Source organism: Trichosurus vulpecula, chromosome 6 (genome assembly GCF_011100635.1).
Source record: "Trichosurus vulpecula isolate mTriVul1 chromosome 6, mTriVul1.pri, whole genome shotgun sequence".
Classification (NCBI taxonomy): Eukaryota; Metazoa; Chordata; class Mammalia; order Diprotodontia; family Phalangeridae; genus Trichosurus; species Trichosurus vulpecula.
Window position 1 is genome coordinate 211976546 of NC_050578.1, and position 23881 is coordinate 212000426.

At 47.6% G+C, this 23881-nt stretch overlaps 1 protein-coding gene across 12 annotated transcripts in view; it reads right to left on the minus strand.

The window, feature by feature from the left end:
• Positions 1-23881, minus strand: part of FGFR3 (fibroblast growth factor receptor 3) — a 95703-nt gene that overhangs the window by 36926 nt on the left and 34896 nt on the right. For 6 of the 12 annotated variants that reach the window (XM_036762867.1, XM_036762858.1, XM_036762857.1 and 3 more), the window contains exons 3-5: positions 22017-22277; positions 16014-16067; positions 11564-11614 (exon numbers count right to left, since the gene is read on the minus strand). In XM_036762867.1, the coding sequence (XP_036618762.1) occupies positions 11564-11614; positions 16014-16067; positions 22017-22277 (366 nt within the window). The remainder of the gene's footprint in view (positions 1-11563; positions 11615-16013; positions 16068-22016; positions 22278-23881) is intronic. The other 6 variants (XM_036762863.1, XM_036762862.1, XM_036762861.1 and 3 more) reach the window with 2 other exon arrangements.

Sequence of the window (23881 nt, forward strand, 5' to 3'; positions counted from 1 at the left end):
TAGGGTTCCCCTGGCTGTTGGGATTTGTGACGAGGGAGGTGGCCTCCCCCCAGCAGCTTGGGGATGCCCTCCGTCAATTCCCTTGTGTTTATTATATATGGATACACATACGTATACACACACTACATACACACATGTGCAAACATATACATGCATATACACACATGCACATGCACGAAGCAATGCACCTAAATACATGTGTATGTAAATGCACTTTGACAAACACACAATGCACATACATGTACAAATCTAATCACACATGCGTACATGAGCACAGCATATACAAAATGACTATATGTGTACACGTGCACATGTGCATGCATGTACCCAATCACACACAGTATACATATGTGCACAAATATGCACTGTGCAGCGTGGACACAGGTACACAAATACACAGTGTGCACGCACACGTGCACACAAACACATGGTGTGTCTATGTTCACACACACACACACAAACACACCCGCATACGGAGCCTGCACATAAACACACATGTACACAAATATATATACACACGTGTGCTGTATGGAATGAAAACTCGGTTGAGGGCAGGGGAAACTTTACTTTCATCTCTGTGTCTTTAGTGCCTGGCACACAGCAAGTGTTCAATGAATACTTAGTGACTGACTTGACTATCATCACTAAGCTGTGTGGCTATGAGCAAGTCGTGGGACCCTCTATGAGCCTCCGTTCCCCAACTGTAAAAGAAGGGGTTGAGGCCGGCTGACTCTGGCATTCTACTTCTGAGCCCACGATCCCCCAGGCCAAGTAGCACAAATGTGCCTCAGTTTCCCCAAACTGCAGGTGATGATCCTGCCGTTCCAGCCCAGCCCTCGGATCCCCGCCCAGTCTTAGCCCGAGCAGGAGTGCCGATCTAAGCTTTCTGACAGCCGGGTTTTTCTCTTTGGAGCTGGAGGCAGTATAGTCTTGTTAAGGACTGTCTCTGGGTTAGATGGTATTCCTTCCAGGGTCTGGGGGAAAGGCTGCTGTGTGCTCCACCCTGGTTTCAACATTAAGAAGTTCAAAGAAAAACCAAAAACCTAGAGCTGGAGATGGGGGTATTTTTGAACCCATCCAGTCAATCCCCGCATTTAACAGGAAGGAAAAACTAAGTTCTAGATAAGGGAAGAGGCTGGTTTGCTGCAAAGGGAGAAGGCAGCAGAAACAGGTCTTGAGGTTCTCAAACTGGTGTTCTTTCTCCTATATTATTACACTATGTGTCAACGCCCCCGCCCCCCCACTCCAAAACCTCTAGTGATGGGGAGCTCACTACTTCCCTCAAAGAAATGTATTTGCCTTGGAGGGTGATGAGCTCCCAAATGGGAGCGGAGACCCCATCTCAGGCAGCAGATACACCCAAATAAAGAAACCTAAGGCCTCAGTCCTCTTCAGGACCCTAACAAAAGGGTTCACTTCTTGAATTAGCCCCTGGAACCGATGGCTGCTTCATAGATGGGCAGAGCTCTCAGGGGCACCGACTGAGGAGATTTTTGGTCTATTTTGAGAGACCTGGAGATTCTTCTAGTTCCGAACCCCATGCCATCATCCCTCTCTCTGCCAGGAACTGTGCCTGGTCATCTCACCCCCAGGACTGCTTGCTAAGGATATTACTGACGGAAGAAAGAAAAGGCTTATAGGTACCAACGTATTCCAAATAGCACTCCTCTTAATAAATAGCAAAAGACTAGAAACAAAGCCAGGTGGGTAACATTTGGGGAGCAGATGAACCAACCGAGGTTCCTTAATAAAATGAAATGTTACTGTGCCATAAAAATGAGAAAGATAATGAAATAAAGACCCGGGGGATACAAATGAAGCGGTGCAGAGTGAAGAAAGGAGAAGGGAAACATACACAGAGACTCTGACCATGTAAACAGCAACAGAATCCACAGTACACAAAGCAAAAAATAAATTCAGCAGGGGACACACGAGCCAACAGGAAGCTCATTAGGATTTTATTACAGTGAATAGGCATGTTTTAAAAAAAATCTAAATGGAGTCTGTTTTCATGTATAATTCCTTAAAATCTTTTAATTTTTGTCTCTGTATCCTGCATCTGAATTGCTAAATTATTATACTTAGAATAAATTAAAAAGCAAAAATAAGTGTAAACCCCCAACAAAATATTGCACTGACCTCCCTCTCTGTAATTCCCTCTGTAAACGCTTGGAGGTTAATCTTTCCAAAATGTTGCTCCGTGGCACCTGCTCAAAGACCTGGAATAGCTAGCTCCCTACTGCCTGTGGGAACAGGTCCAAACTCTCCAGTCCACACTAAGCTCCTCTCCCTTCTTAGTTCCCCTAGCCCCTCCCGTGTGCAACCCCTAATTTAGCACCTGATTTTATTGCTTTCAGGGTTCTCAGTCGTGGATTCCCGGTTTTGCCTCTACCCAACTCTGAAAGCCCCCTAAAGACAGGGTTTTAGGCCTTTTGAGACTCTCTCACAGCGTAGAGAAGCAAGGTTGGGACTGGTTCCAGAACTCTAAAAATTCACATTTCAAACAGGCAGCTAGGTGGCCAGGTAGATAGTGCTGGGCCTGAAGTCAGGAAGTTTATTGTTATTCAGTCACATCTCACTCTTCATGACCCCATATGGGATTTTTTGGGCAAAGATACTGGACTGGTTTGCCATTTCCTTCTCGAGTCACTTTACAGATGAGGAAACTGAGGCAAACAGGGTGAAGTGACTTTCCCAGGGTCACACAGCCAGTGAGTGTCTTAGGCTGGATTTTAATTCAGACCTTCCTGAATCCAGACCCAGCACGTTTTCCACTGCACCACTGGATCAGAAAGACTGTCATTCAAATCTGATCTCAGACGTGTTGTGACCCTTGGAATGTTTAACCTCTGTTTACCTCAGCTTTCTCAACTGTAAAATGGGCGTCATAGTAGCATCTACCTCTCAGAGTCGTTATGAGGATCAAATGAGATGATACTTTGTAAAGTCCTTAGCATGTAGTAGGTGCTCTATAAATACTTAATTACTTGCCCTCTCCAATAGGCAAATTCAGTGCTTAGCATACAGTAGGTGCTCGATAAATGCTTATTCACTTCTCCTTTCAAATAGGCAAATTCTCTGGGGCTTCCTCTAGCTTCTGGATGACTCTTTGGGAGAGGGGAGTCATATTCGAAAAGAACCCCAAAATCCTATTTGTACCAACATGCTTGACCCTATGATCCTAACTCAAACTTCCAGGAGGAAGGCTACACTGATGGGCTGTACAGGGAGACAGAGACACACGTTGTGTGAATGCTGGTTGGAGGGGAAGTGCTCTTTTTTGAAATCACCGACTCCAGTGTAGAGTCCAAAGACCTGGGTCCAGTTCTCACCAGTCTCTGGGTGACCCAGCCAACCCCCCTACCTGCTCTGGGCCTACATTTCCTCTCTGTAAAATGAGGATGCCTTAGATGGCTTCCAAGGCCCCTTCGGTCTCTGGGTCAATGATCCCAGCAAGAGAGTGACAAGGGAAGAGATCTGGGGAGGGGGAGGGAGCAGTGAGAACGTCTTCCTGTCCTTGGCACTTGTATCTACTGAAAAATCAGGCCCAGGCTTGGAAGTCAGAGGATTCAGAGAGCAAGTCCACCCCCCCATTTTACAAAGGGGGAGACTGAGGCTCTGAGAGATTAAAGAATCTGCCCAAAGTCACATAAGTTGTCACTCAAACCCATGTTCTTCTCATGAGTTCAAACCCCAGCTCCACCATCTTAAAGCAACTTGCTCCGGCCCCCACCTTGGCCTCGTTCTACCCCTCTGTGAAATGGAGATAATGGTGCTTGCCCTGTGGGGGTGAGCCTCAAATGGGTGCTTTGAATGAGTTCAAAAAGACCACAGTCATAAAATCTCTTCATTATCTGGGGCTCCACTCTCTCCTCCTGCTCCCTCTCTGAACCTTCCCCAATTATTCCCTTAACGAGGCTCCCTCTCCTCTCATCTCCTTTGTAATTAGGGAAGAGGCAAGAAATGCTTTCTTGGCGTCTGAGAATGCCAGGTTTAAAGTGTGGGAGCCCCTTCAAGGGCCACGGGGAGGACGGGGAGAGGCGCAGGGCCCCTGAACTCCAGGTTCCTCGGATCCCTTCCCTGATTCCCTGGCATCTTATGGAAGGGCTTGAGTTACTGCCCAACGCCCAGAGCTGGTGAGGCCCGAGTTCTGATCCCCCCCCTCCCACCAATCCCAACAGCCAAACTGGTTTTTCTCCTTCCTTTGGGCTCAGGTTGGAGCCTCAGCCTTCAAGCTGCTACTTGTGCTACTGAGAGGGAGAGGGGGCAGGTGGAAAACTCGGGGGTGGGGTCGAGTTGGGGGACGACACAAGAGTCATCTCAGAAAAGCATCTGGATCTGTCGAGTCGTCTCCACTGGTTGCAAACACCACTAGCTGGAGGAGCCATCTGAACTCATAGCGTTGGGGGCCCAGAGAAATGACTCCCCAGCCTCCTCTGACCCCAGGCTCTGTGTGTATCCCACTGCTCACTCCAGTTTCCCTGTGAGATCCAGGGTTACAGGCTTTGGAAGGGAAGGAGGGTGAGGAAAAGAGGAAGGAGGAGCGAAAAAAGGAAGGAAGAAGGGAAGAGAAAAGGGCGAAGAAGAGAAAGGAGGAAGGGAAGAGAAAATGGTGAGGAAGAAGAGAAAGAAAGGAGGAAGGGAAGAGAAAAGGAGGAAGAAGAGAAAGAAAGGAGGAAGGAAAAAGGGAAGAGAAAAGGGAGAGGAAGAAGAAAAAGGAGGAAGGGAAGAGAAAAGGAGGAAGAAGAGAAGGAAAGGAGGAAGGAAGAAAGGAAGAGAAAAGGGCGAGGAAGAAGAGAAAGAAAGGAGGAAGGGAAGAGAAAAGAAGGAAGAAGAGAAAGAAGGAAGGAAGGAAGAAGGGAAGAGAAAAGGGGGAAGAAGAGGAAGAAAGGAGGAAGGGAAGAGAAAAGGAAGAAGAGAAAGAAAGGAGGAAGGAAGAAGGGAAGAGAAAAGGAAGATGAAAAGAAAGGAGGAAGGGAAGAGAAAAGGAAGAAGAGAAAGAAAGGAGGAAGGAAGAAGGGAAGAGAAAAGGGAGAGGAAAAAGAGAAAAGAGGAAGGGAAGAGAAAAGGGGGAAGAAGAGGAAGAAAGGAGGAAGGGAAGAGAAAAGGAAGAAGATTAAGAAAGGAGGAAGGAAGAAGGGAAGAGAAAAGGAAGACGAGAAAGAAAGGAGGAAGGGAAGAGAAAAGGAAGAAGAGAAAGAAACGAGGAAGGAAGAAGGGAAGAGAAAAGGGAGAGGAAAAAGAGAAAAGAGGAAGGGAAGAGAAAAGGGGGAAGAAGAGAAAGAAAGGAGGAAGGAGGAAGGGAAGAGAAAAGAGGGAAGAAGAAAAAGAAAGGAGGAAGGAAGAAGGGAAGAGAAAAGGGAAAGAAAGGAGGGGGAACTACAGATCCAGAGCTGGAAAGGGCCTTAGTAGCAGTCATCTAGTCTAATTCTCTCATTTTACAAATGAGGAAACAGAGTCCCAGAGAAGGAAAGTGACTTGCTTAAGGTCACACAGGGATCTCAATTCAGGCCCTGTGATTCCAAGGTCAGTGATCTTTTCTTCGCACTAATGAAAAGGAGGAAGGAAGGAAGGGAGGAAGGAAAGAAGAAAGGAAGGAAAGAAAGAAGGAAGGACAGAAGGAAGGGAAAAAGGAAGGAGAAAGGGAAGAAAAAGGAGGAGGAAGAAGAAAGGAAAGAGGAAGAAAAGAAGCGAAGAATGAAAGGGAAGATGGCAAAAGGAAGGGGAAGAGACAGAGGAGGGGGCTGACATTTTCCCTGGCAGCTCAGGCTCCTCCTTTAGTTAATGGTAAGCTCTGCCACTACAAACAGGTAATGGGAAAAGCAAGCAAAGAAGTGGAGGGAGGGAGGGGCAGCCAAGTGGGCCAACTGGTTTCTTTATTGGGACCTGAGACAGCTGTCTGCCTCCTTCACCCCAATTCTTGGCCCTTGGCCTTCTGGGCTCAGTTGGCCCTGATGGCTTTCTCCTACCCCACCTATGGAAAAGGCTGGTGCGCGCGCTCTCTCTCTCTCTCTCCCCCACCCCCCCCACCTGTTCTGGCCCTGCAGCTTTCCAGCCTGCCCCTTTAAGAGCCAAGTCCAGCAGCATCATTCCTTTAGGGAAAAGCTCTCTTTATAGGATTGGCCTTTCATGATCTAGGTAGAGTGCTGCTGCCGCCGCCACTAACTAGCTATGTGACCTTGGGTAACTAACTTCCCATTCCTGGCAAGCTTAAAACAACAACCCAGACTGGGATCACTTCCCAATGTCTGCTCACTCACCCCTTCCACAGAACTCTCCCTTGCAACAGGTACAGCTAAACAAACCCAATCAACCCACTAGTCGGGTCTGACTGTGCGTCCCATCCCCAATCTGCACCTAGGGTCCACCATGCTTAACCAAGAGGGGGCCGCTGGGCTGGCGGAGCTGAGTTCTGATGTCTCTGGGCCCATTTTCCTCTCTGATGGTTATTCCTGCCCTGCTGCACAAGGGCTGTGTTGAGGATCAACACAGGACTTTAAAATGCTTTGTAGTTCAAAAAGCCCTACAGATGTGTGAGCAGCTATTAGCTGCATTATCAACCTACTTTTCAGATCAGGGGATCTATAGAGACTTGGGGATGGTTAGGGCACTCAAGTCCAATCTCATTTGACAGCTAAGGAAACCTACCATCCAAGGCCCAGGTCTCAGCAGAGCTGAGGATCAAGCACATAGAGAGAGTCTCAGAAATATTATTCAGTTTTCCTTTTGGGGGTCTCAGTTTCCCCTGATGTAAAATGAAAAGATTGGACTAAATTAGTGGTTTGATTTCTGATATCATATGCCATCATTAAAAAACAACTTTTTGTATTGCACACCATCTTGGGGAGGGGGGAGGAGGGAGGAGGAGGAGAAAATTTAAAACTTACAGAAGCTAATGCTGAAAACTAAAAATAAATTAACTTTAAAAAAAGTAATAAAAACAGAAAAACCAAACAACTTTTGGGCACCTACTGTGTGCCAAATATCCTGCCGGGTGCCTCTTGTCTTTCCAGAGAACATTAACAACTCAGGTGAAGGTATCATAGTGTGGTAAAGAGAACACAGGATTTGGTATTAGAAGACCTGGGTTCAAATTCCTGCTCTGCCACTTATCCCCTCTCCTGTTAAGTGGGTAGGTGGTTGGTGGTAAGCCAGCTGACTACTAAAGGCACCCCCCTCTCCCAGCTCTGCATTATGTGGTCCCAGAACTGGCACCATAGTGATACAGCTACAAACAAAAGGAAAATTAACTGTGCTAATTACAAGACTCCTATTTCCCAGCTCCTGAAACTCTACTCCGGAGAAATGAGGGCCTGGCTACTAGTGTCTCCCTGGAGTCATAAATCTTAGCCCCCGGGAGTAAAGAACAATGCCAGGGTAGGGGGAGGTGGGGCGGGGGAACAAGACAAGCGGCCCTTTGGCAGGTACCGGGAAGGCCTGGTGCCCTTGCCAGAGATCACTGGGATACCCGGGCCATGGGTTCACCTGTTTGGGAAGCATTTGCTGCCAGCAACAACCCGTATGTCCCCATAGACGTTCCTTGGCTGCCTCCATCGGGGGCGTGGGGGGGGGGGGGTGGAAGCTCCATCCTTCCAAGGTGGTGGTGTGTCAATCAGTTTAAAACAGACTTAAAATTTAAAGAATGCAGATCAGTGGCAATAACCAGTCATGACTCAAGGGGACTAATGCTGAAGCCTATTCTCCACCTCCTGGCCAAAACAGACGGACTCGGGCTACAGAATGAGAGATCGGGAGATTACATACGTGTATATTTAGAGATTACATATGTGTATATTAAACACAGCCAACATGGACTTTTACTTTGCTTGCCTAGGGGGATTTGTTATAAGGTTTTGCATTTTCTTTTTCCACCAGGGGTGGGAGGGAGAGAAAATAAATGCTTGTTAATTGAAAAGAATTAAAGCACATACCTCATCTCGAGCCCAAGTGGAGATGTCAAGACGAGGCATTAGACTCAGACCCTCCACGTCTGCCGGTATCACACGCAGAACCAGAAGGGCCTCAGAAGTTGAGTTCAACCCCCTCATTTCATAGTGGGGAAACTGAGACCCAGAAGGGTAAAGTGACCCAGGGTCACCTGGCTAGTAAGGATTTGCAGCAGGATTTGAACTCGGGTCTTCCTGTCTCTGAGTCTTGAACTGTTTCTACGACTCTTACCTGGTAACACTTTTTGTGGTTTCTTGTTCAGTCATTTAAGTCGCGTCTGACTCTCTGTGGCCCCATATGGGGTTTTCTTGGCTGAGATACTGGAGCTGTTTGCCATTTCCTTCTCCGGCTCATTTTACAGAGGAGGAAACTGGGGCAAACAGGGTGAAGTGACTTGCCCAGGGTCACACAGCTACTAAGTGTCTGAGGCCGGATTTGAACTCAGGTCTTCCTGACTCCAGGGCTGGCACCATCTGCCATGCCCATTTCTATTCATAATAAGAGCAGTTAACGGCTACCCCCATCTGAATAGTGCTTTTAAAGTTTGTCTACAGAGCACTTTCCTCGCAACCGCCATGAGAAATAGGTAGGACCAATATCCCCACTTTTCAGATGAGAAAACTGAGGCTCAGAAGTGGATCAAAGACAGGGACTCGAACCCAGACCTCCTGACTTCAAATTCAGTTCTCTTATAAACACGATTGTTCCGTCCATAGTAGGTGCAGGATACAGGGGAAGCTGGGTCAGCAGGCCCTCGGGGCTGCCGATCTCTAAGCATCTTGACCCCAAAGGCTCTCTTCCTACTCCGGGGACCTGAACTCTCCGGCCAAAGGCATCCCACACAACCAGTGCCACCTGTCCAGAGGCAACTTCCATTCAAGGCCACCTTCCCAGGGCCTTACTGGAAATGGAGGCGGAGGGAATTCAGCTAGAGTGGGGTGGCCCTGGGGGCTGGCCAACATTTTGAGGGGTGGCAGGGAATAGGGCAAAGGGCCAACCGCCAGGGCTCCTAGCACCTGGCCTGCCCTCCCCTCCCAGGACCCCCAGACGGACGCTGTCTCTACTCTGTGAGCCTTTTGTGTGTCTTCTTTTCCTTCTCCCTCATGGTACTGCCTTTGGCTTCCGCTGTAGATTTCTAATTTGTTCCTGGTTTTGTCCAGGGGCCCATTTCCCTCCGATCGCCTCTTTGTGTGTTGAACCGTTACTGGGCATGTGGGGGTGGGGGAGAGACAGGGGATGGATGGACAGAGAACATAAACTCTGCCACCCACCTCGGGCAGCCTGGCCTCCCCCAGATTCCCCCTTCCTTTCCTTCCTCCCAGGGTTCTAAGGATGTAGACCATTGGGAGGTCACACACATGCATATGTGCCCTGGGCTCTCTCTGATACCACTGATACTCAGAAGCCAGAAGGACTCCCTGTGAGTCAGCAGGTTATGAGCTCAGAGGGAACCTGGGTCACTTAGTCTGACACCCTCATTTTGATAGAAGATGAGCTGGGGGCCCAAGAGGTTAAGTGATTTGCTCAAGGTCACACAGGTAATATGGCTAAGCTAAGACCCAAACAATAATTCTCTAACTCCAAATACAGTCTCCCCCTTTCTACTGGTGACCAGTGTTCAAATCCGGATTCCTTTGAACTACATTTCCTATATGTGGAACGAAGGGGCTGGGCTAGACATTCTCTCAGGTTCATCCCAGCTTAAGATCTCAGGATCTAATTAGCCGTCCTTAAGAGGAAGCAAGCACCTCATCGCAGGAGGCCTTCAAACAGAGACGATCTTTACTTATTAGGTTCATGTCAGAACAGATGCCCTCAGAGGGTCTGAAATTCTAACTGGTTCTAAAACAGTAGTTTCTTCCTGTTCTACAAAAGGAGGCCAAACACAATCTAATCTATTGTCGTACATCTCCCCCTACCCCCAAAACATGGTCAACCCTATACAACCTTGGACAGAGCCCCTCTGGGTCTGTTTCCTCCTCTGTAAGATGGGCAGGGGTTGGATTAGAAGATTGCTAAGGGTCATTTCAGTTTCAAATCTCCTGAAATTCCTATAAAAAATCAGGCCCATCATTGACAGGGGCAGAGGTGGTTTTTTTTTTTTTTGTTTGCTCAAATAAAAGGAGGCAATTCATTTTCACCCTTTAAAAAATGCACATACCAGCACTGGCTAGGGAACCATAAATCACTGACGAGGAAATAAGCTAGTTGGTGGAAAACAGGTGTGCACGTATTTAAGTATATGTGCAATTTTAATGGGGGAGATGGGAAGAGGGGAAGGATGGGGGTATAAAGGAGCAAAAAGGGGAAAAAAATGTATCGGCGCTACAAGGTGAACGAGTCTTGGGGACCACGTGCACCCCTCAACAAAAGCAGACTGACCAGTACCAGCTCTTTCCAGGGTACCCCCCCACTGCCACCCACTGCTCATTTACTTACTGGGGGAAAGGCTGTGACCACCCATCTTTACTTGAATGACCCATTAAAACTGGGCGCTGCCCTTGGAATAATTAACAAGCCAAGCATCGGTTGAACAATTAGGGGAGGCCTCTCCATTCTGCCTGAGCCGGAATCCAGTCTAATTGTATAATGGGCCTAATGGAGGCCCGCACCGAAGGGCGATGTAATTGGCCGTAACACTGCTTCTTTAAAGGTGCTGCAGAACCCGAATAAACAGATACAGTTGAGGGGGGAGAGAGATAATTTTGCTTTTTTTTCCCCGTGGCGCGAGAAGACAGCTGGACAGCTGCAGAGATCCGAGGCTGGCTGCTAAAAGTAACTTGGCTCTGGCAACTCCAGCAAATAATCCCAGGGCAGGAGAAGGGGAGGGCCCAGCTTTTCGTCCTGATTTCCTCCCTGCTTTCCGGTCACCTTGTTCACACTTGTCTTTAAGGCACTTTGCTTGTGATGTATATTACAGTCATCTGGGACGGGCTCCACTAGTGCCCCTTACTCCCAAATCGCGTTTAACTAATTTACAAGTCTTTGTATTTCTTTAAAAAAAATTCCTTCTGTATATAATTGTCTATATCCTTGTCTCCCACATTAAAATGTAGGCTCCCTGAAAGTAGGGGTTGTTTAATTCATCTTTCTACCCCCAGCAGCTAGTACAGTGCCCAGCATACAGTAGGTACTTACTAAATGCTGATTGATTCCGCTACTGGACTGTGAGTTCCCATCAGGCAGGGTTTGATCTATTCCCTCTTTTGTTGTTGTTTTAGTCGCTTTTCAACCGTGTCCAACCCTCTGTGACCCCATTTGGAGTTTTCTCGGCAAAGATACTAGAGCAGTTTGCTGTTTCCTTCTCCAGCTTGTTTTACAGATAAGGAAACTGAGGCAGGCAGGGCGAAGGAACTTGCCCAGGGTCACACAGCTAGGAAGTGTCTGAGGCCAGGTTTGAACTCATGAAGATGCGTCTACCTGACTCCAGGCCTGACACCCTATTCCCTGTGCCACCTAGCTGCTCTTCCTTCCCTTGACTCTTCCAAAACTAAACCCAACAGAGTGTGGGGCAGAAGTCTACATTATGGGAGTTAGAAAGGAGAATATTATAAAGCCCGTCAAGGGAGCAAGAAAGTCACTCCTTTCTACCCATCGGTTGTAAAGCCTTACTCACCATGGAGAGGCAGGTGAGGAAGGTCAGGCTCCGCTGGTTGCTCTGGCACAGCTAGAGGTAAATTGTATATGAACAGACAATCAGTGCATACGTAGCTCTGTGCATATGAGCCCCCAAAACATTTCCACATCCACTCTCAGAAACAAGCCGTCAGCGAGGGAGGCGGGACGAGGCTCGCTGTCCCCATTTCACAGTCAATCAACATTTTCTAAATGCCTACTACGCGCCAGGCACCGTGCTAAACATCGGGGCTACAAAGAAAGGCAAAAGACGGCGCCTGCTCTCATGGCCTTCACGGTCTGATTAATGGGGGAGACAACACGCAAACAGCTGAGTACAAGCAAGATGGGTACGGCATCAGTGGGAGACGGGGGAGAGGGGAGGGTTAGGAAAAACCACGTAGAAGGGAGGATTTTAGCTGGGACTTGAAAGAAGCCACGGAAGTCATGAGGAAGCAGGAGAGAGTTCCAGGGCCTGTGGGGAGGGAGGGAGGGAGAGAGAGGGAGAGAGAGAGAGAGAGAGAGAGAGAGAGAGAGAGAGAGAGAGAGAGAGAGAGAGAGTGTGTGTGTGTGTGTGTGTGTGTGTGTGTGTGTGTGTGTGTGTGTGTACTGAGAAGGGCTCTGAATGCCAAACAGAGAATTTTTTATTTGATCCTGGAGGGGAGAAGGAGCCGCTGGAATTTACTGAATAGGGAGGGGGTGGTCGGGCACACCTGCTGAGTGGTGGATGGACTGGAGTGGAGAGACACTTGTGGCAGACAGACCAGTCAGCAGGCCATTGCAACAGTCCAGGCATGAGGTGATCAGGAAAGTGAGCCTGAGGACATCCAGCCTTTTGTCTGAGAGGTCAGAAGCTGTTGAGGAGGTGGAGCATGGAATTCATCCCAAGTCTCCAAAGGACCAGTCTGAATGCTTTTATATTGTCTGGTGAGGGTAGAGTGGCGTGGCTGGAAGTTCCGTGAACATTCGCTACCCCTTGAAAACCACCAGATACCAGGCTTTAGAACTGGAAAGGGCCTTAGAGATGATTGAGTCTAGCCTCTCTCCATCCCTTTTTTTTACAGAGGGGTAAACTGAGGGCCAGAGAGGGTGAGGGGCAGGTCCAAAATCACATTGAGAGTAAGGGTTAGGAACTGGAAGACACTGTGACGTCACAGAGTTAGAACACCTGAGACCTCCTGTTCCACCAGGTGCCTCCTCACTGCCCCAAGCTAAGTGGCTGAAGACCTCAAGAAATGGGGAACTCATTACCTTTCCCAAGGCAGCCCACTCAACCTTTGGACAGCCTGACAGTTAGTTAGGAAGACTTCCCTTATACGTGGAGCCAAAATCCACCTCTCTGACCCCAAATCTGGGGCTCTTTCCATTGTTCTGTGTCTCCAAAAGAAATGCCTTGGGTGACATTCAATTCAAAACAACCCCGTTAAAGTTTCTACCAAAGATGGGAATTTCCCTGTCACCTCTGGTCTGGGCAGCCTATGGGGCCTTCGGGCCTCAAATGTTTGGTGGGCAAGAGCCAAGGAATAAAGGTGCCCACAGCTGCTGCCTTGGGCGCAGGCACATCCTTGTATCTGGGACTTATGAATAGTTGACACCTACCTTCCCACCTACGGCCTGGCTCTGGCCTGGCCTGCCCACTGCATCCCTCAGACTCAGTCAAAGTGGAGAATGGGGCTTTTTATATCGTCACATGTGTGGCTTGCATGACCCTCCCTTCCCAGCGTTCTCTCTCTCTCTCCTCCACGAACAGAGAGCGCCTCTCTAACCTGGGCTAAAAATACACGTGGCAGTTCAAAAAAAAATATCCACACGGGGGCAAAAGACACACACACACACACACACACACACACACACACACACACACACACACACACGCCCTCCCTCTTGGGCACAAAAAAGTCCTTCATTTGGGGATCCTGGTTGCTAAGATCTGTTGGTGTTTGCTGCTATTTTGTCCAAGGGAAGAAGGGAGAATTGTGCCTAAATGAGGAGTTTTGTCCTTCCCGCACCCCACCCCCCATATTAATGAATAAGCATCCCCAGCCCACTAAGTGCTGCTGTTGGGGCTACTTGGCACCTGAGCCTGTAATTACCATCCCTCCCCTTACGAGGCTCCAGGGGAACTAACCCAGGACAGTGAGGACCTGTCTCCGAGAGGCTGGATGCTGAGCACTGAAACAGATTTCCAGCCAGCCTGAAGAGGAGCCAACACACATACAGCTGACCTGGAACTCAAATATAGGGCATTTGTTGACCAAGACACATACACACACACACACACACACACACACACACACACACACACACACACACACTCCAAAGTATAAAGTGTATGTTAAAAAAAAAAAAACCAACCAAAAACCACACAGAGCTAAGATCATGGCAGGTAACCTGATAAGAGCTGTTTCCTGGGCTCTGATGGGCCGGCCCAATCCCAAAGCACTAGGGTAGGAGGACACAGGTGGGTTTCCTGAATTCAGGAAACCCACAGGGAAAGGTCCAAACAGCCTTTCAACAAGGGAGGGGCCTCCCCAGGGCTCTCAGAGGCCCACTCTCTCCCTGGGCTGTGGCTTAGGGCCCCTCATTTTCCATGCCACAACTGCCTTTGGGCGGCTGCCTGGCTCCATTTCAACAAATACTACTTGAACAAATGCTGATTAGCCATCTAATGCTAGGGAGATACTGAGTTTAGAGAAGACATGGCCCCTGCCCTTCACAGTCTAGTCTGACCATTAACAACACCTAGCACATTGCCAGAGCGCTTTAAGGTTTACATATAGAACCTTATCCTTGAATCTGGTGGAGGAGGAAGGACAATTGTGATTATCTTCATGTTATGAATGGGAAGGCTGAAGCTCAGAGAAACTTTGTCTACATTTGTCTGATTTGTCTATAATCACAAAGCAAGTAAACATTTGAGCTGGGTTAGAACTCTGTCTTATGACTGGTGCCTTTCCCAGTATGCTCCTTGGCTAACTGCATTGGAAAGGAGAAACAAGCCACTTTATGGGGTCCCAAGGAGGTCATTACCAATGGGAATGGGGGAAAAGAGAATCACGGCAAGCTTCTTGGAAGAGGTGGTATAGTGGCCTGGCCCCTGAAGACTGAGTAAGAAAGATCTGGCTTCAAATTCCACCAGAGAACAGCAGTATTATTCGATACAAAGCTATGGATGACTTAGCTATTCTCAGCAATATAATGATCCAAGACAATCCCAAAAGACTAATGAGGAAGCATATCATCCACCTCCAGAGAAAGAACTGGTATTGATTGAATATAGACTGAAGAAGGCTATTTTCACTTTCTTTCATTTCCTTTATTTTATTCGAGAGTTCTTGTACAAAATGACTAATATGGAAATGTTCGACATGATTGCACATGTATAACCAATATCTGATTGCTTACTGTCTTAGGGAGGGAGGGGAGAAGGGATAGAATTTGGAACTCAAAACTTTAAATAAAAATGTTAAAAATGTAAAAACCAAATTCCACCTGAGGCACTTATTGGCTGTGAGTGTGTGTGAGAGACCCTGATCAAGGCACCTGACTGGTTTGTGCTTCTCAGGTGAAATTCTCTGAACAAAGGCTTGAAGGCTGAAGGTGGAAGGGTAAATAGACCAGTACAGCTCAGAGCATGAGACCCCAGCATGCCCCCCCACCATCATTTTCAATCTCCCTCCTTCTAGACTCCAGTTTTTCTGTAAATGAAGGATATGGCCTATTGTAAGGCATTCTGGGTACTAGTCAGGAAAACCTAGGTTCAAATCCTGTGCGAGGTGCTCTACTAGCCATGGACCTGGGCAAATCTCTTAACATCTCTCAGCCTCAGTTGCCTCATCTGTAAAAATGCACCTACTACCTGCTGCCAGAATTATGGTGCTGATATTTGTAAAGTGCCCTGCAAACCTTACAGAGATATCCATTATTGTTAAGTGAGTTATCCTCAATAGAATAATTTACATTTCTACAGTGTTTGAGGGTGTGCAAAGCACTTTCCTACCCAAAACCTTGAGAAACAGTGAAGTTATTGGCACCTCCATTCTAGAGATGAACAAAACTGAGACCCAGAGAGGGCAAAGTACTGACACCCCAAATGGGGAAAAGTTTAGAAGGTGCATTCGTGCTCCCCGTCTTTATGTGAACTCTGAGAGTGCACTCTCCTGGTTGGCAGAGTGAGGTGGGGAAGGATTTCCTCCACTTGGGGTAGGTGATCCAAGCCTTCTGTTGTCCCAGGTCTAGAGAAAGCTCATGGGCAGAAATGAAAGAGGCATCTGGTTGGATAATCACATCTTGCTTCCTTCAGCAAATTAATGAGCCTTCCCACGCACCCCCAAGGAATGACATGGCCAGAGACTGCTGGCAGAGTGAGACCTTTCAGCCTCCATCTGAATAAAGCGCCTGTTGCCTCTCTCACCCTCCAAAAAGAGAAAAAAGGACCCTCGAGGCCTTACCTGCATCTTCTCCTTCATCTTCATCGTCTTCATCATCACCAGAAGATGGAGACTCTTGGAAAATAGAATAAGGTGGGGAAGAAGGGGTGGGGAGAGGAGGAGAAAGAGCATTTATCACTCTGGGTCTGAGAGGGAGTCTAGCCTGGATTAGCCAGAGCTACAAGCTATTCCCAAATGACAAGATGAAACTTCACACCCACCTCTTGCCCGTGTGCATATCAAGTCCTCCCTGCCCCCTGCTTTTAGGAAGGAGCCCCTTATCTGTCCAACAGGAAGCATGGCCTCAACTCTGAATACCCGGAAAACAGGAGTCTTGGACAAGGTCACTGGCAGAATCTGAGTGTCTGGGGGGGACACACAGTCCAGCCTCCTTGTAAAGGTAGGAATCTCTTGTAGACCTTTTTGAAGTGGGGGAAAGAAGTGGGAGTGGGTGTGTTCACTCAGTCTCTGCTCAGATACTTCCTGAGATGGGGAGCTCAGTGTTCACTAGGTAGGTCCTTTCCACTGCTGGGTGGTTGTTAGGAATGATGGTAAAAATGCATAAATGTGCTTTGAAAGCATTATGCGTCATTATGACCAGAAAGTCCCTAGACGACAATGGGACTCCTATGTGGCGTCCTTTATATATTCAAAATGGCGGTCTTTCTTGAGATGTGGGGAACACAGATAACTAAAACTGCTTTAATAGGCTCTGAACAGGTCTGCTCATCTCTGTCCTCTGTTTATCTCACCACTTTCTTATCCGACGATGTGGCTGCTTTGCTCAAAAATCTTCCATGGCTCCCAACTGCCTCACCAACATTCAAACCCCGCCCCCCAACAAAGTAGTGAAAAGAGTCCTCCCTTCTACACACACTGTGCTCCAGCCCCAAAGTGGAGTAACTGTCTATGCAGTGAATTTATCGGGCCTCTGTACCTACCCTAGCCTGTGCTTCGAATACCTTCCACCTTCCCTTTCTCCTCCTGGCCAATCTCTTCTGGGACCTTAAAGCCCAGTGCAAAATGGTCACTTCCTCCAGGAAGCCCACCCACCCACGATAACCATCCCTCTGCTTCTTCCTCTCTACTGCCTGGTCACTTAGAACTGTGAATTACAGTTATCCATGGGACCTCTGAGGGTAGGGGTCCTGTCCTATCTAAACCTGGTCTCCAGAACATAGTAGGAGATTTATAAATGCTCAACAAATAAAAAAAATTATCCATAAAAATACTAGCAGTCAGTGAAGTTTTAAGAGCACTCCAAAATTGTTACAGTATGGTCCCCACTATAATAATCCTATAAGACAGGCAGCACCACTGAGTCCCAGAGAAGAGAAATGATTTACTCATGGTCACATAGCTAATAAGTGTCAGAGTCAGGACTCGGACCCAGATCTCCTGATTTTAAGATCAGCTCTATTTTCCTTGTACCAGGACTAACATAGACTACAAAGGGCATTGTGGGTCAGCGGAAAGGAGGGCTGGATTTCTGAGTCAGAAGCCCTGGTTTTGAATTCTCATGTTGCCGGTTACCACCTGGGCTATTCTGGGCCAGTTACCTTAACTTTTCTAGGCCTCTAAAGAACGAGGGGCTTGGAGGGGAGAGCCCTGTAACCCCTAAATTTATGATCCTCCCGAACCACGGCTTTTAAGTCAAGGCACAGGCCCCGGTGCTACGGGCTAGGACTAATTGACCCCTGTGGCTGAGCAAAGCCTGCCTGAATTCCTGCAGGCCTGTCCCAACTAGGAGATTGGGGATGACATTTCCCTTCCGGAGCAGGGTCTGAAGGGTGTTGAGAGGAGATGCTGCCAACCCAAGTCATTAGCCCCAGAAGCCTGGCAGGTGAGGAGGGAAGCAGAATAAAGTTAACCTATTTTAGCTTCAAGAATCCCCTCCTCGATTCTGCCCTTTCCTCTCACTGTCCTCCCCCCAGCAGCTTGCCTGAGGTTGGGCCCGTCATCTTGGGGGTGAGAGGAGAACCGGTTCTGTTGTTCTTTGCAGACCGGGTCCTCTCTGGGCTCATCCTCACTGCTAATGCAGGCCTCGAACTAAACAGGACACTAGAACTGGAGTGAGAGCACCTGGGTTTGAATTTCATCTCTACTATTTACTAGCTGTGTGATCTTGGGCAAGTCGCTTCGACCAATCAACCAACATTTATTAAGCACGTACTATGTACCAAGGACTTCTGAGGGTCAATTGGAAGCTCTCTTTTGCCTCTAAATGCTGTGAGCCATTACAAAGAGTGTGTATTCCCCAGATAATAGGGGAACATCCCCATGCTCAGTATCATGGGAAAAGCCTCCCTCTCCCCACCTTGACAAGGCCAAGCCTACAGCTCAGGCAGACACTGAGCCCCCACTCAGCGAGTGACAAATATGCTACCCTTATACCAAGATGACATACCCCCTTTGCTCCCATTAGGAGAAAATGGACTTTGTACTGTCTCCAATAGTAGGGATGAGTGGCAGTAAACCATTCACACCCTTACCCCATCTTCTAGACCAGAAGTGTCAATCAAAGACCCTACTGAATGTGGCCTACAGCATACTTGAATGTGACCCAAACCCCATTAAAATGGAATTGGCAAACATTTAACAGAATAAGTAAAAATTCAATAAAACAGATAAAATTATATTTTCAATCTTAGTTGACGTGCAGTCTGTAGGGATCCACAGGTACCGTTTAGTGGCCCCCTGTTTCTGTTTGACACTCCCGGTCTGGATACTCTCTGCTCAGGTCAACATCACAGAGTGAAGCCTATGGCTGGTCTCTGGTGGACCCACGCCCATGGCCTCATTCACATCACGTTCTAGGTCAGAAGACATTTCAAAACCAGCCATTGCTCCTGCCTCGGGTGAAGGGGCAGAGGGGAACAAGATACCTGAGCCTTGGGGCTAAGACAAGAGGCCTCAGTGAACTTGGGGGCCTTCCTTGGCTTCCCCAAGGCCACTGCTGCCTTTGCCGTGATTTCCAGAGGGCCAGGGCCCCTGCGATCTCACCCCACCAAGGCCATGCAGATCACAGCACACCCCTTCCCTCTCAGCCTGTGTCTTTCTTATCCAGGAGCTTCCATAAACCACCCCTAGAACTTCCTTACCACCTAGGGTGTCCTGGGGAGCCTCCTCCTGGCCATCTTACATTTCCTGGGTGGATCTGGGGGCATCTTTGTGTTAAAATACATTTAGGACCAGAGGGCCATAAATCTAGATTTAAAATGAGGGACCAAAGACTTTGTTAGAGCCAAAGGGGACCTTGGAGGTCACTGAGTCTAAGCTCTAGTTTTACAGATGAGGAAAATGAGGTTTAGATTTGCTAGGGTCACATAGGAATGATTTGCTGTGATCACATAGGTAGCAAGTAGCAAACCCAAAGTTTGAACCCAGGTCCTCTGGCTCCCAATCCAGCTCTCTATCCACCATGCTACCTTGCTGTTCTCTACAACTATCATCACATGGTTCCTGGTCCTTATGATCCCTGGGAAACAGGCCAGCCAGGCAGCTGATATTATCCCCATTTTACAGACAGGGAAACTCAGGTATGAAAAGGGAAAAGCTTTGCCCTAAGTCATGCATCAAATCAGTGGCAGGACCTCAGTGCATACAGGGGTCTCCTCATCTCAGGTCTGGCTCCCTTTCCTCTGGGTAGTGTTGGGGTGTAGGACTAAGGGTTTCCAAGCAGAACATGAGGGAAGACTGCAGGCAGGCTCTGCCCAAAGTGAGAGCTCCCAATTCCTGCTGCTACTGTTGGGGCCCCCCTTGGAGCTCCTTCCCATGCTCTAGCTACAGCCCTGGCACAGGACAGAGAACTGGGCAAGATCAAATGGGGGCAAAGGGGGCGGATGGGGAGGCATGAGCCAGGACCACCAGGAAAGAAGCTCAAATTACCTATTTATGCTGGGGCTATTATTAGCTACCAGGGAAAAAAACGGAGGTGGAGGGAGGAGAGAAGAGGAAGAAGAGAGATTTAGGGTTTCTTAGCAATTTTCACTTAACCAGCCCCTTAGGCCTGGCTGACTGCTTCCCCCAGGGGAGGACAGCTTCCTCTTAATGCAGTCCCTCCCCCTGAGGAGCTGAGCTGTCCTATCAAAGGTAGAGAGCTCCCTGTCACAGGAGGGCTTCAAATTCAGGCAGTGCAAACTATTTATTCTGTTGACCTAGAAGCCCATGGAGACCCCATGAAGCCCTGAGATTCTGTGATGGTAAACATCTCTGAGGCTGGGGCCTGTGAGTTGGCCTTCCCAAAGGGACAGACACCTCTCCCGGCCGGCCCCTCCCTGGACACATCCTGAAGCTCTCCCGTCTTATTAACCGTGCCAAGTTAAACGGCCCTGTGGGAATCTAATTCCTCTCTTAACCATTTAATTGATGTAACCTTGAAATGTCTGGCCAGGCCTTCGCAGGGAACTCAATGCAAAGCAGATGTGGGCAAGGATGGGCTTGGCTCGGTCGGAACAGATGGGATTTTTAATCTGTGGGCAGAATGGCACTGAAGCCCAATGACTTCCAGTTATGCTATCAGGCGAGGGGAGAAGCCGCAGGCCTGAGGGACAGGAACGCGGGGAGCGATGGAGTGATGCTCTGGTTTCTTGGGGTATCAGAAAAATCCACCTGTCGTCATGCATGGCCCCGGGAAACTCCACTGGTGTTGTACCAGTAGATGGCAACTGTTGATTGTGCTAAAGCAGTTTCTATTCTCACTTTCTTTCTTTTCATTCTTCATTCCCAGGGATGGCTCAATGAGTTGGGGAACAATCTATTCATCCCTGAAGATGATGTAAAAACACGTTCTAACTTTCTGGACGTTAACTTCCTGTTTCTGACTTTGGACAAGTCTCCCTTCCCCCAATCAGGGCCTTGGTTTCTTTCTGTAAAATGGGGAGATTGGACAAAGATGATTTCTAAGGCATCTTCCAGCTCTGACGCTCTCTTCTCTAAGGTCCTTCCAAACTCAGATATCCTGTAACTCTATAAATGAGATATAGTCATTTGTGGATCAGTGAAGGAGTACTAACCACGTATGCAGAATCCTTAGCTTGCAAGGCAGATTTTTTTTTTTAAAGACTTGGTGGGAAAAAACCACAGTGGTTCCTACCCAGTTTCAAGTTAACAACCCACTGACTAATCTCTCACATTTGCAGAAAACAAAGCTCATTTTCTCATTACAAATACCCCTAAGTAAAGGAGACTGGATGGGCATTACCATCTTCATTTGACAAATGAAGAAACTGAGGCTGGTTATGTTTACAAGCCCAAGGTCACACAGCTAGTTAGCTCTGCCTCCTGAACCAAGAGCCCAGGGCTCTGGACTCTTGAGTGTGGTCCTCTTTCTGAAGTAATTATTAATACCAACTTAAAGTACTTTTAAAAACCACTTTTCATCCACATTTGAGTACATCAATTCCATGAGGGAGGGGAGAGAAGTGGGAGGTTAAAAAAAAAAAAGCTCTGGGAATTGGGGTTAGGAGACTAGAGTTTAAATCTCAGCTCAACTGAATAGTAAAAATAAATAAATTAATTAATAAAAATAAATAAAATAAATCTCAGCTCAGCTATAACTAGCTTTCTGACCAGAGGCAAGCCTCAGTTTCCTCATCTATGAAATGGAGGTAACACCTACCTACCTCACAGTGTGGGGAAAACACTTTCTCAAGCCTTAAAGCATAAATATATCATGATTCATGTGTTTATGACTATGTTGGATTCACGCATCATAACAATGTAATTCATGTAATCATAATAATGATTATTTCCCTTTACTAGGTGAGGAAAATGAGATTCAGACATGGTGTCACTGAAGTATTACATCTAGAGAAGACGTGAGATGTAATGACCTTCGTCTTCAAATGTAGTATAGGGAGACAAGGTCATGGATTTGGAGTCTAAGGCCCCCAGCTTTAGTCCTCTCTGAAGACAGAATGACCAGAACCTCTTCCCTTGAAGCTCCACCCCCCCCACCACCACACACAGATGGCCCCAGAAACATGAGAGCTCCCAAGAGATCTGGGGCTGTGACTCACTCACCGGTCACTCGGATGGTAAAGTTGCAGAGAACCTCACTGGAATGCTTCTGCTGGCAGGTGTAGACGCCAGAGTCGTCGTAAGACACATTGATAATCTTCAGCAGGTCGGGCCCAATGTGGGTCCTGTTGGTGGGGAAGATGGCCACGCCGTCCTTGAACCAGGACAGCATGGACGAGTCTTGGGCCTCGCACCCCAGCTCGATGCTCTCCCCGCTTGAGAAGACCAACTCCTCCTGACCTCTGGGCTCACTCCTCAACGGCTCTGCAAGGGAAGAAGAAAGCAAGGTGGCCGTTGAGAGGATGACAGCAAAATGAGTGCCCACCATGCACGGAGCATAAGACCTTCCTCCTCTGTGAAAGGCAGCCTTCTCTCAATGGGGAACGTTCTTTCTTTCAGCTGCTAGTGCCTTCCACCCAAATTATTCTGAATTTATTTTATTTCCACACACACACACACACACACACACACACACACACACACACACACACTTCAATAGACTGTAAGTTCCTTGAGGGCAGGGCCTGTTTCATCTGATTTTGTAGCCTCAGTGCCTAACATGATATCTAATAAACGCTTGTCATTGATTTTGTCTGTGTGCCTCCAGCACGTAACATAAATTAGGTGCTGAATAAATGCTTTTTAAATGATGAAAGGAAGAATTCCTAGAGAAACTCGGGAAGACTTATATGAAACTGATGCACAGTGAAGTGAGCAGAACCATTAGAATAATGAATACAATAACAACATTGCAAAGACAACAACTCAGGTCAAAGCAACGAACCAGCTATGATGAGTTGATAACAAAGCATGAGATCCACCTCCTGATGGAAGCGGCCCACTCAGGATACAGAAATGAGGCACATATTTTTGGGACATGGACAAGGCAAAAAATTGTTCCGCTTGACTATGCACATTTGTTAGAAGCATTTTCTTTTTCTTTTTTCCAATAGGGGAGGGAGAGAAAAATGCATTTTCATTAACTGGAAAAAAAATGACTACCTAGATATAATGAAGCAAACCACTTCATCTCTCTTGGCCTTGGTTTCTTCATCTGTAAAAATGGAGGTTGGACCAGATAATCTATAAGGTTCCTCACAACTCTTAAGATTTTGGAGAAAGTAGTTAGGGATGTTGAGGAGCGGAGCCAGACCTCAGAATTGAAAATTCCGTTTTTTGCCTTCCTCTTCCTCCTCTGTCTACTGACCTCACCAGATAGTATTACTCATCTAATCCCCAACAAGGTTTGCAGTCCAATTTTACCCACCCCTTTTGCCAAACAATATTCAGGGCTGTCCTATGTGGACTTTGGAAAACGGTCCCACACTGAATGCCTGTGGACATACCGAAATGAACCCAACCAGGAGATAGTTCCTTGGACAAAACAAAGATGGTCTGTCTTGGTTTTTAATAATCACAGTATGCTTATTTTGCATAGCCTGTCTTTTCTGATCGAAAGTAAATTCCAAGATGGCAGGGACTCTTCATCTCAAGTGCCAAGCACACAGTAGGTGCTTAATAAATGCATATTATTCGGCACCAGGCACTTAATTCTCCAACCAAACCAGACAACCATGTCCCTCCAACCTTTGCATGCTTCTGCAGTGTTCTCTATGCCTGGAATGCCCTTGCTGAATTCCAACCTATCTTTTAAGGCCCAAATCAAATGCCACATCCTTCAAAAACAATTTGGATAAGCTATCAAGGACGTCCTTTCTCCTTCTCAGACTTCACCAAACATTTTGCGTAGAATAACAGGGAGGGAAGGGAGAGAATAAGCATTTATATAGTGCCTACTATGTGCACGGTGCTAAGTGATATCTATGTTTATGTCGTATTTGTGTAGGCATGCCAGAGCCGCCTCAGAT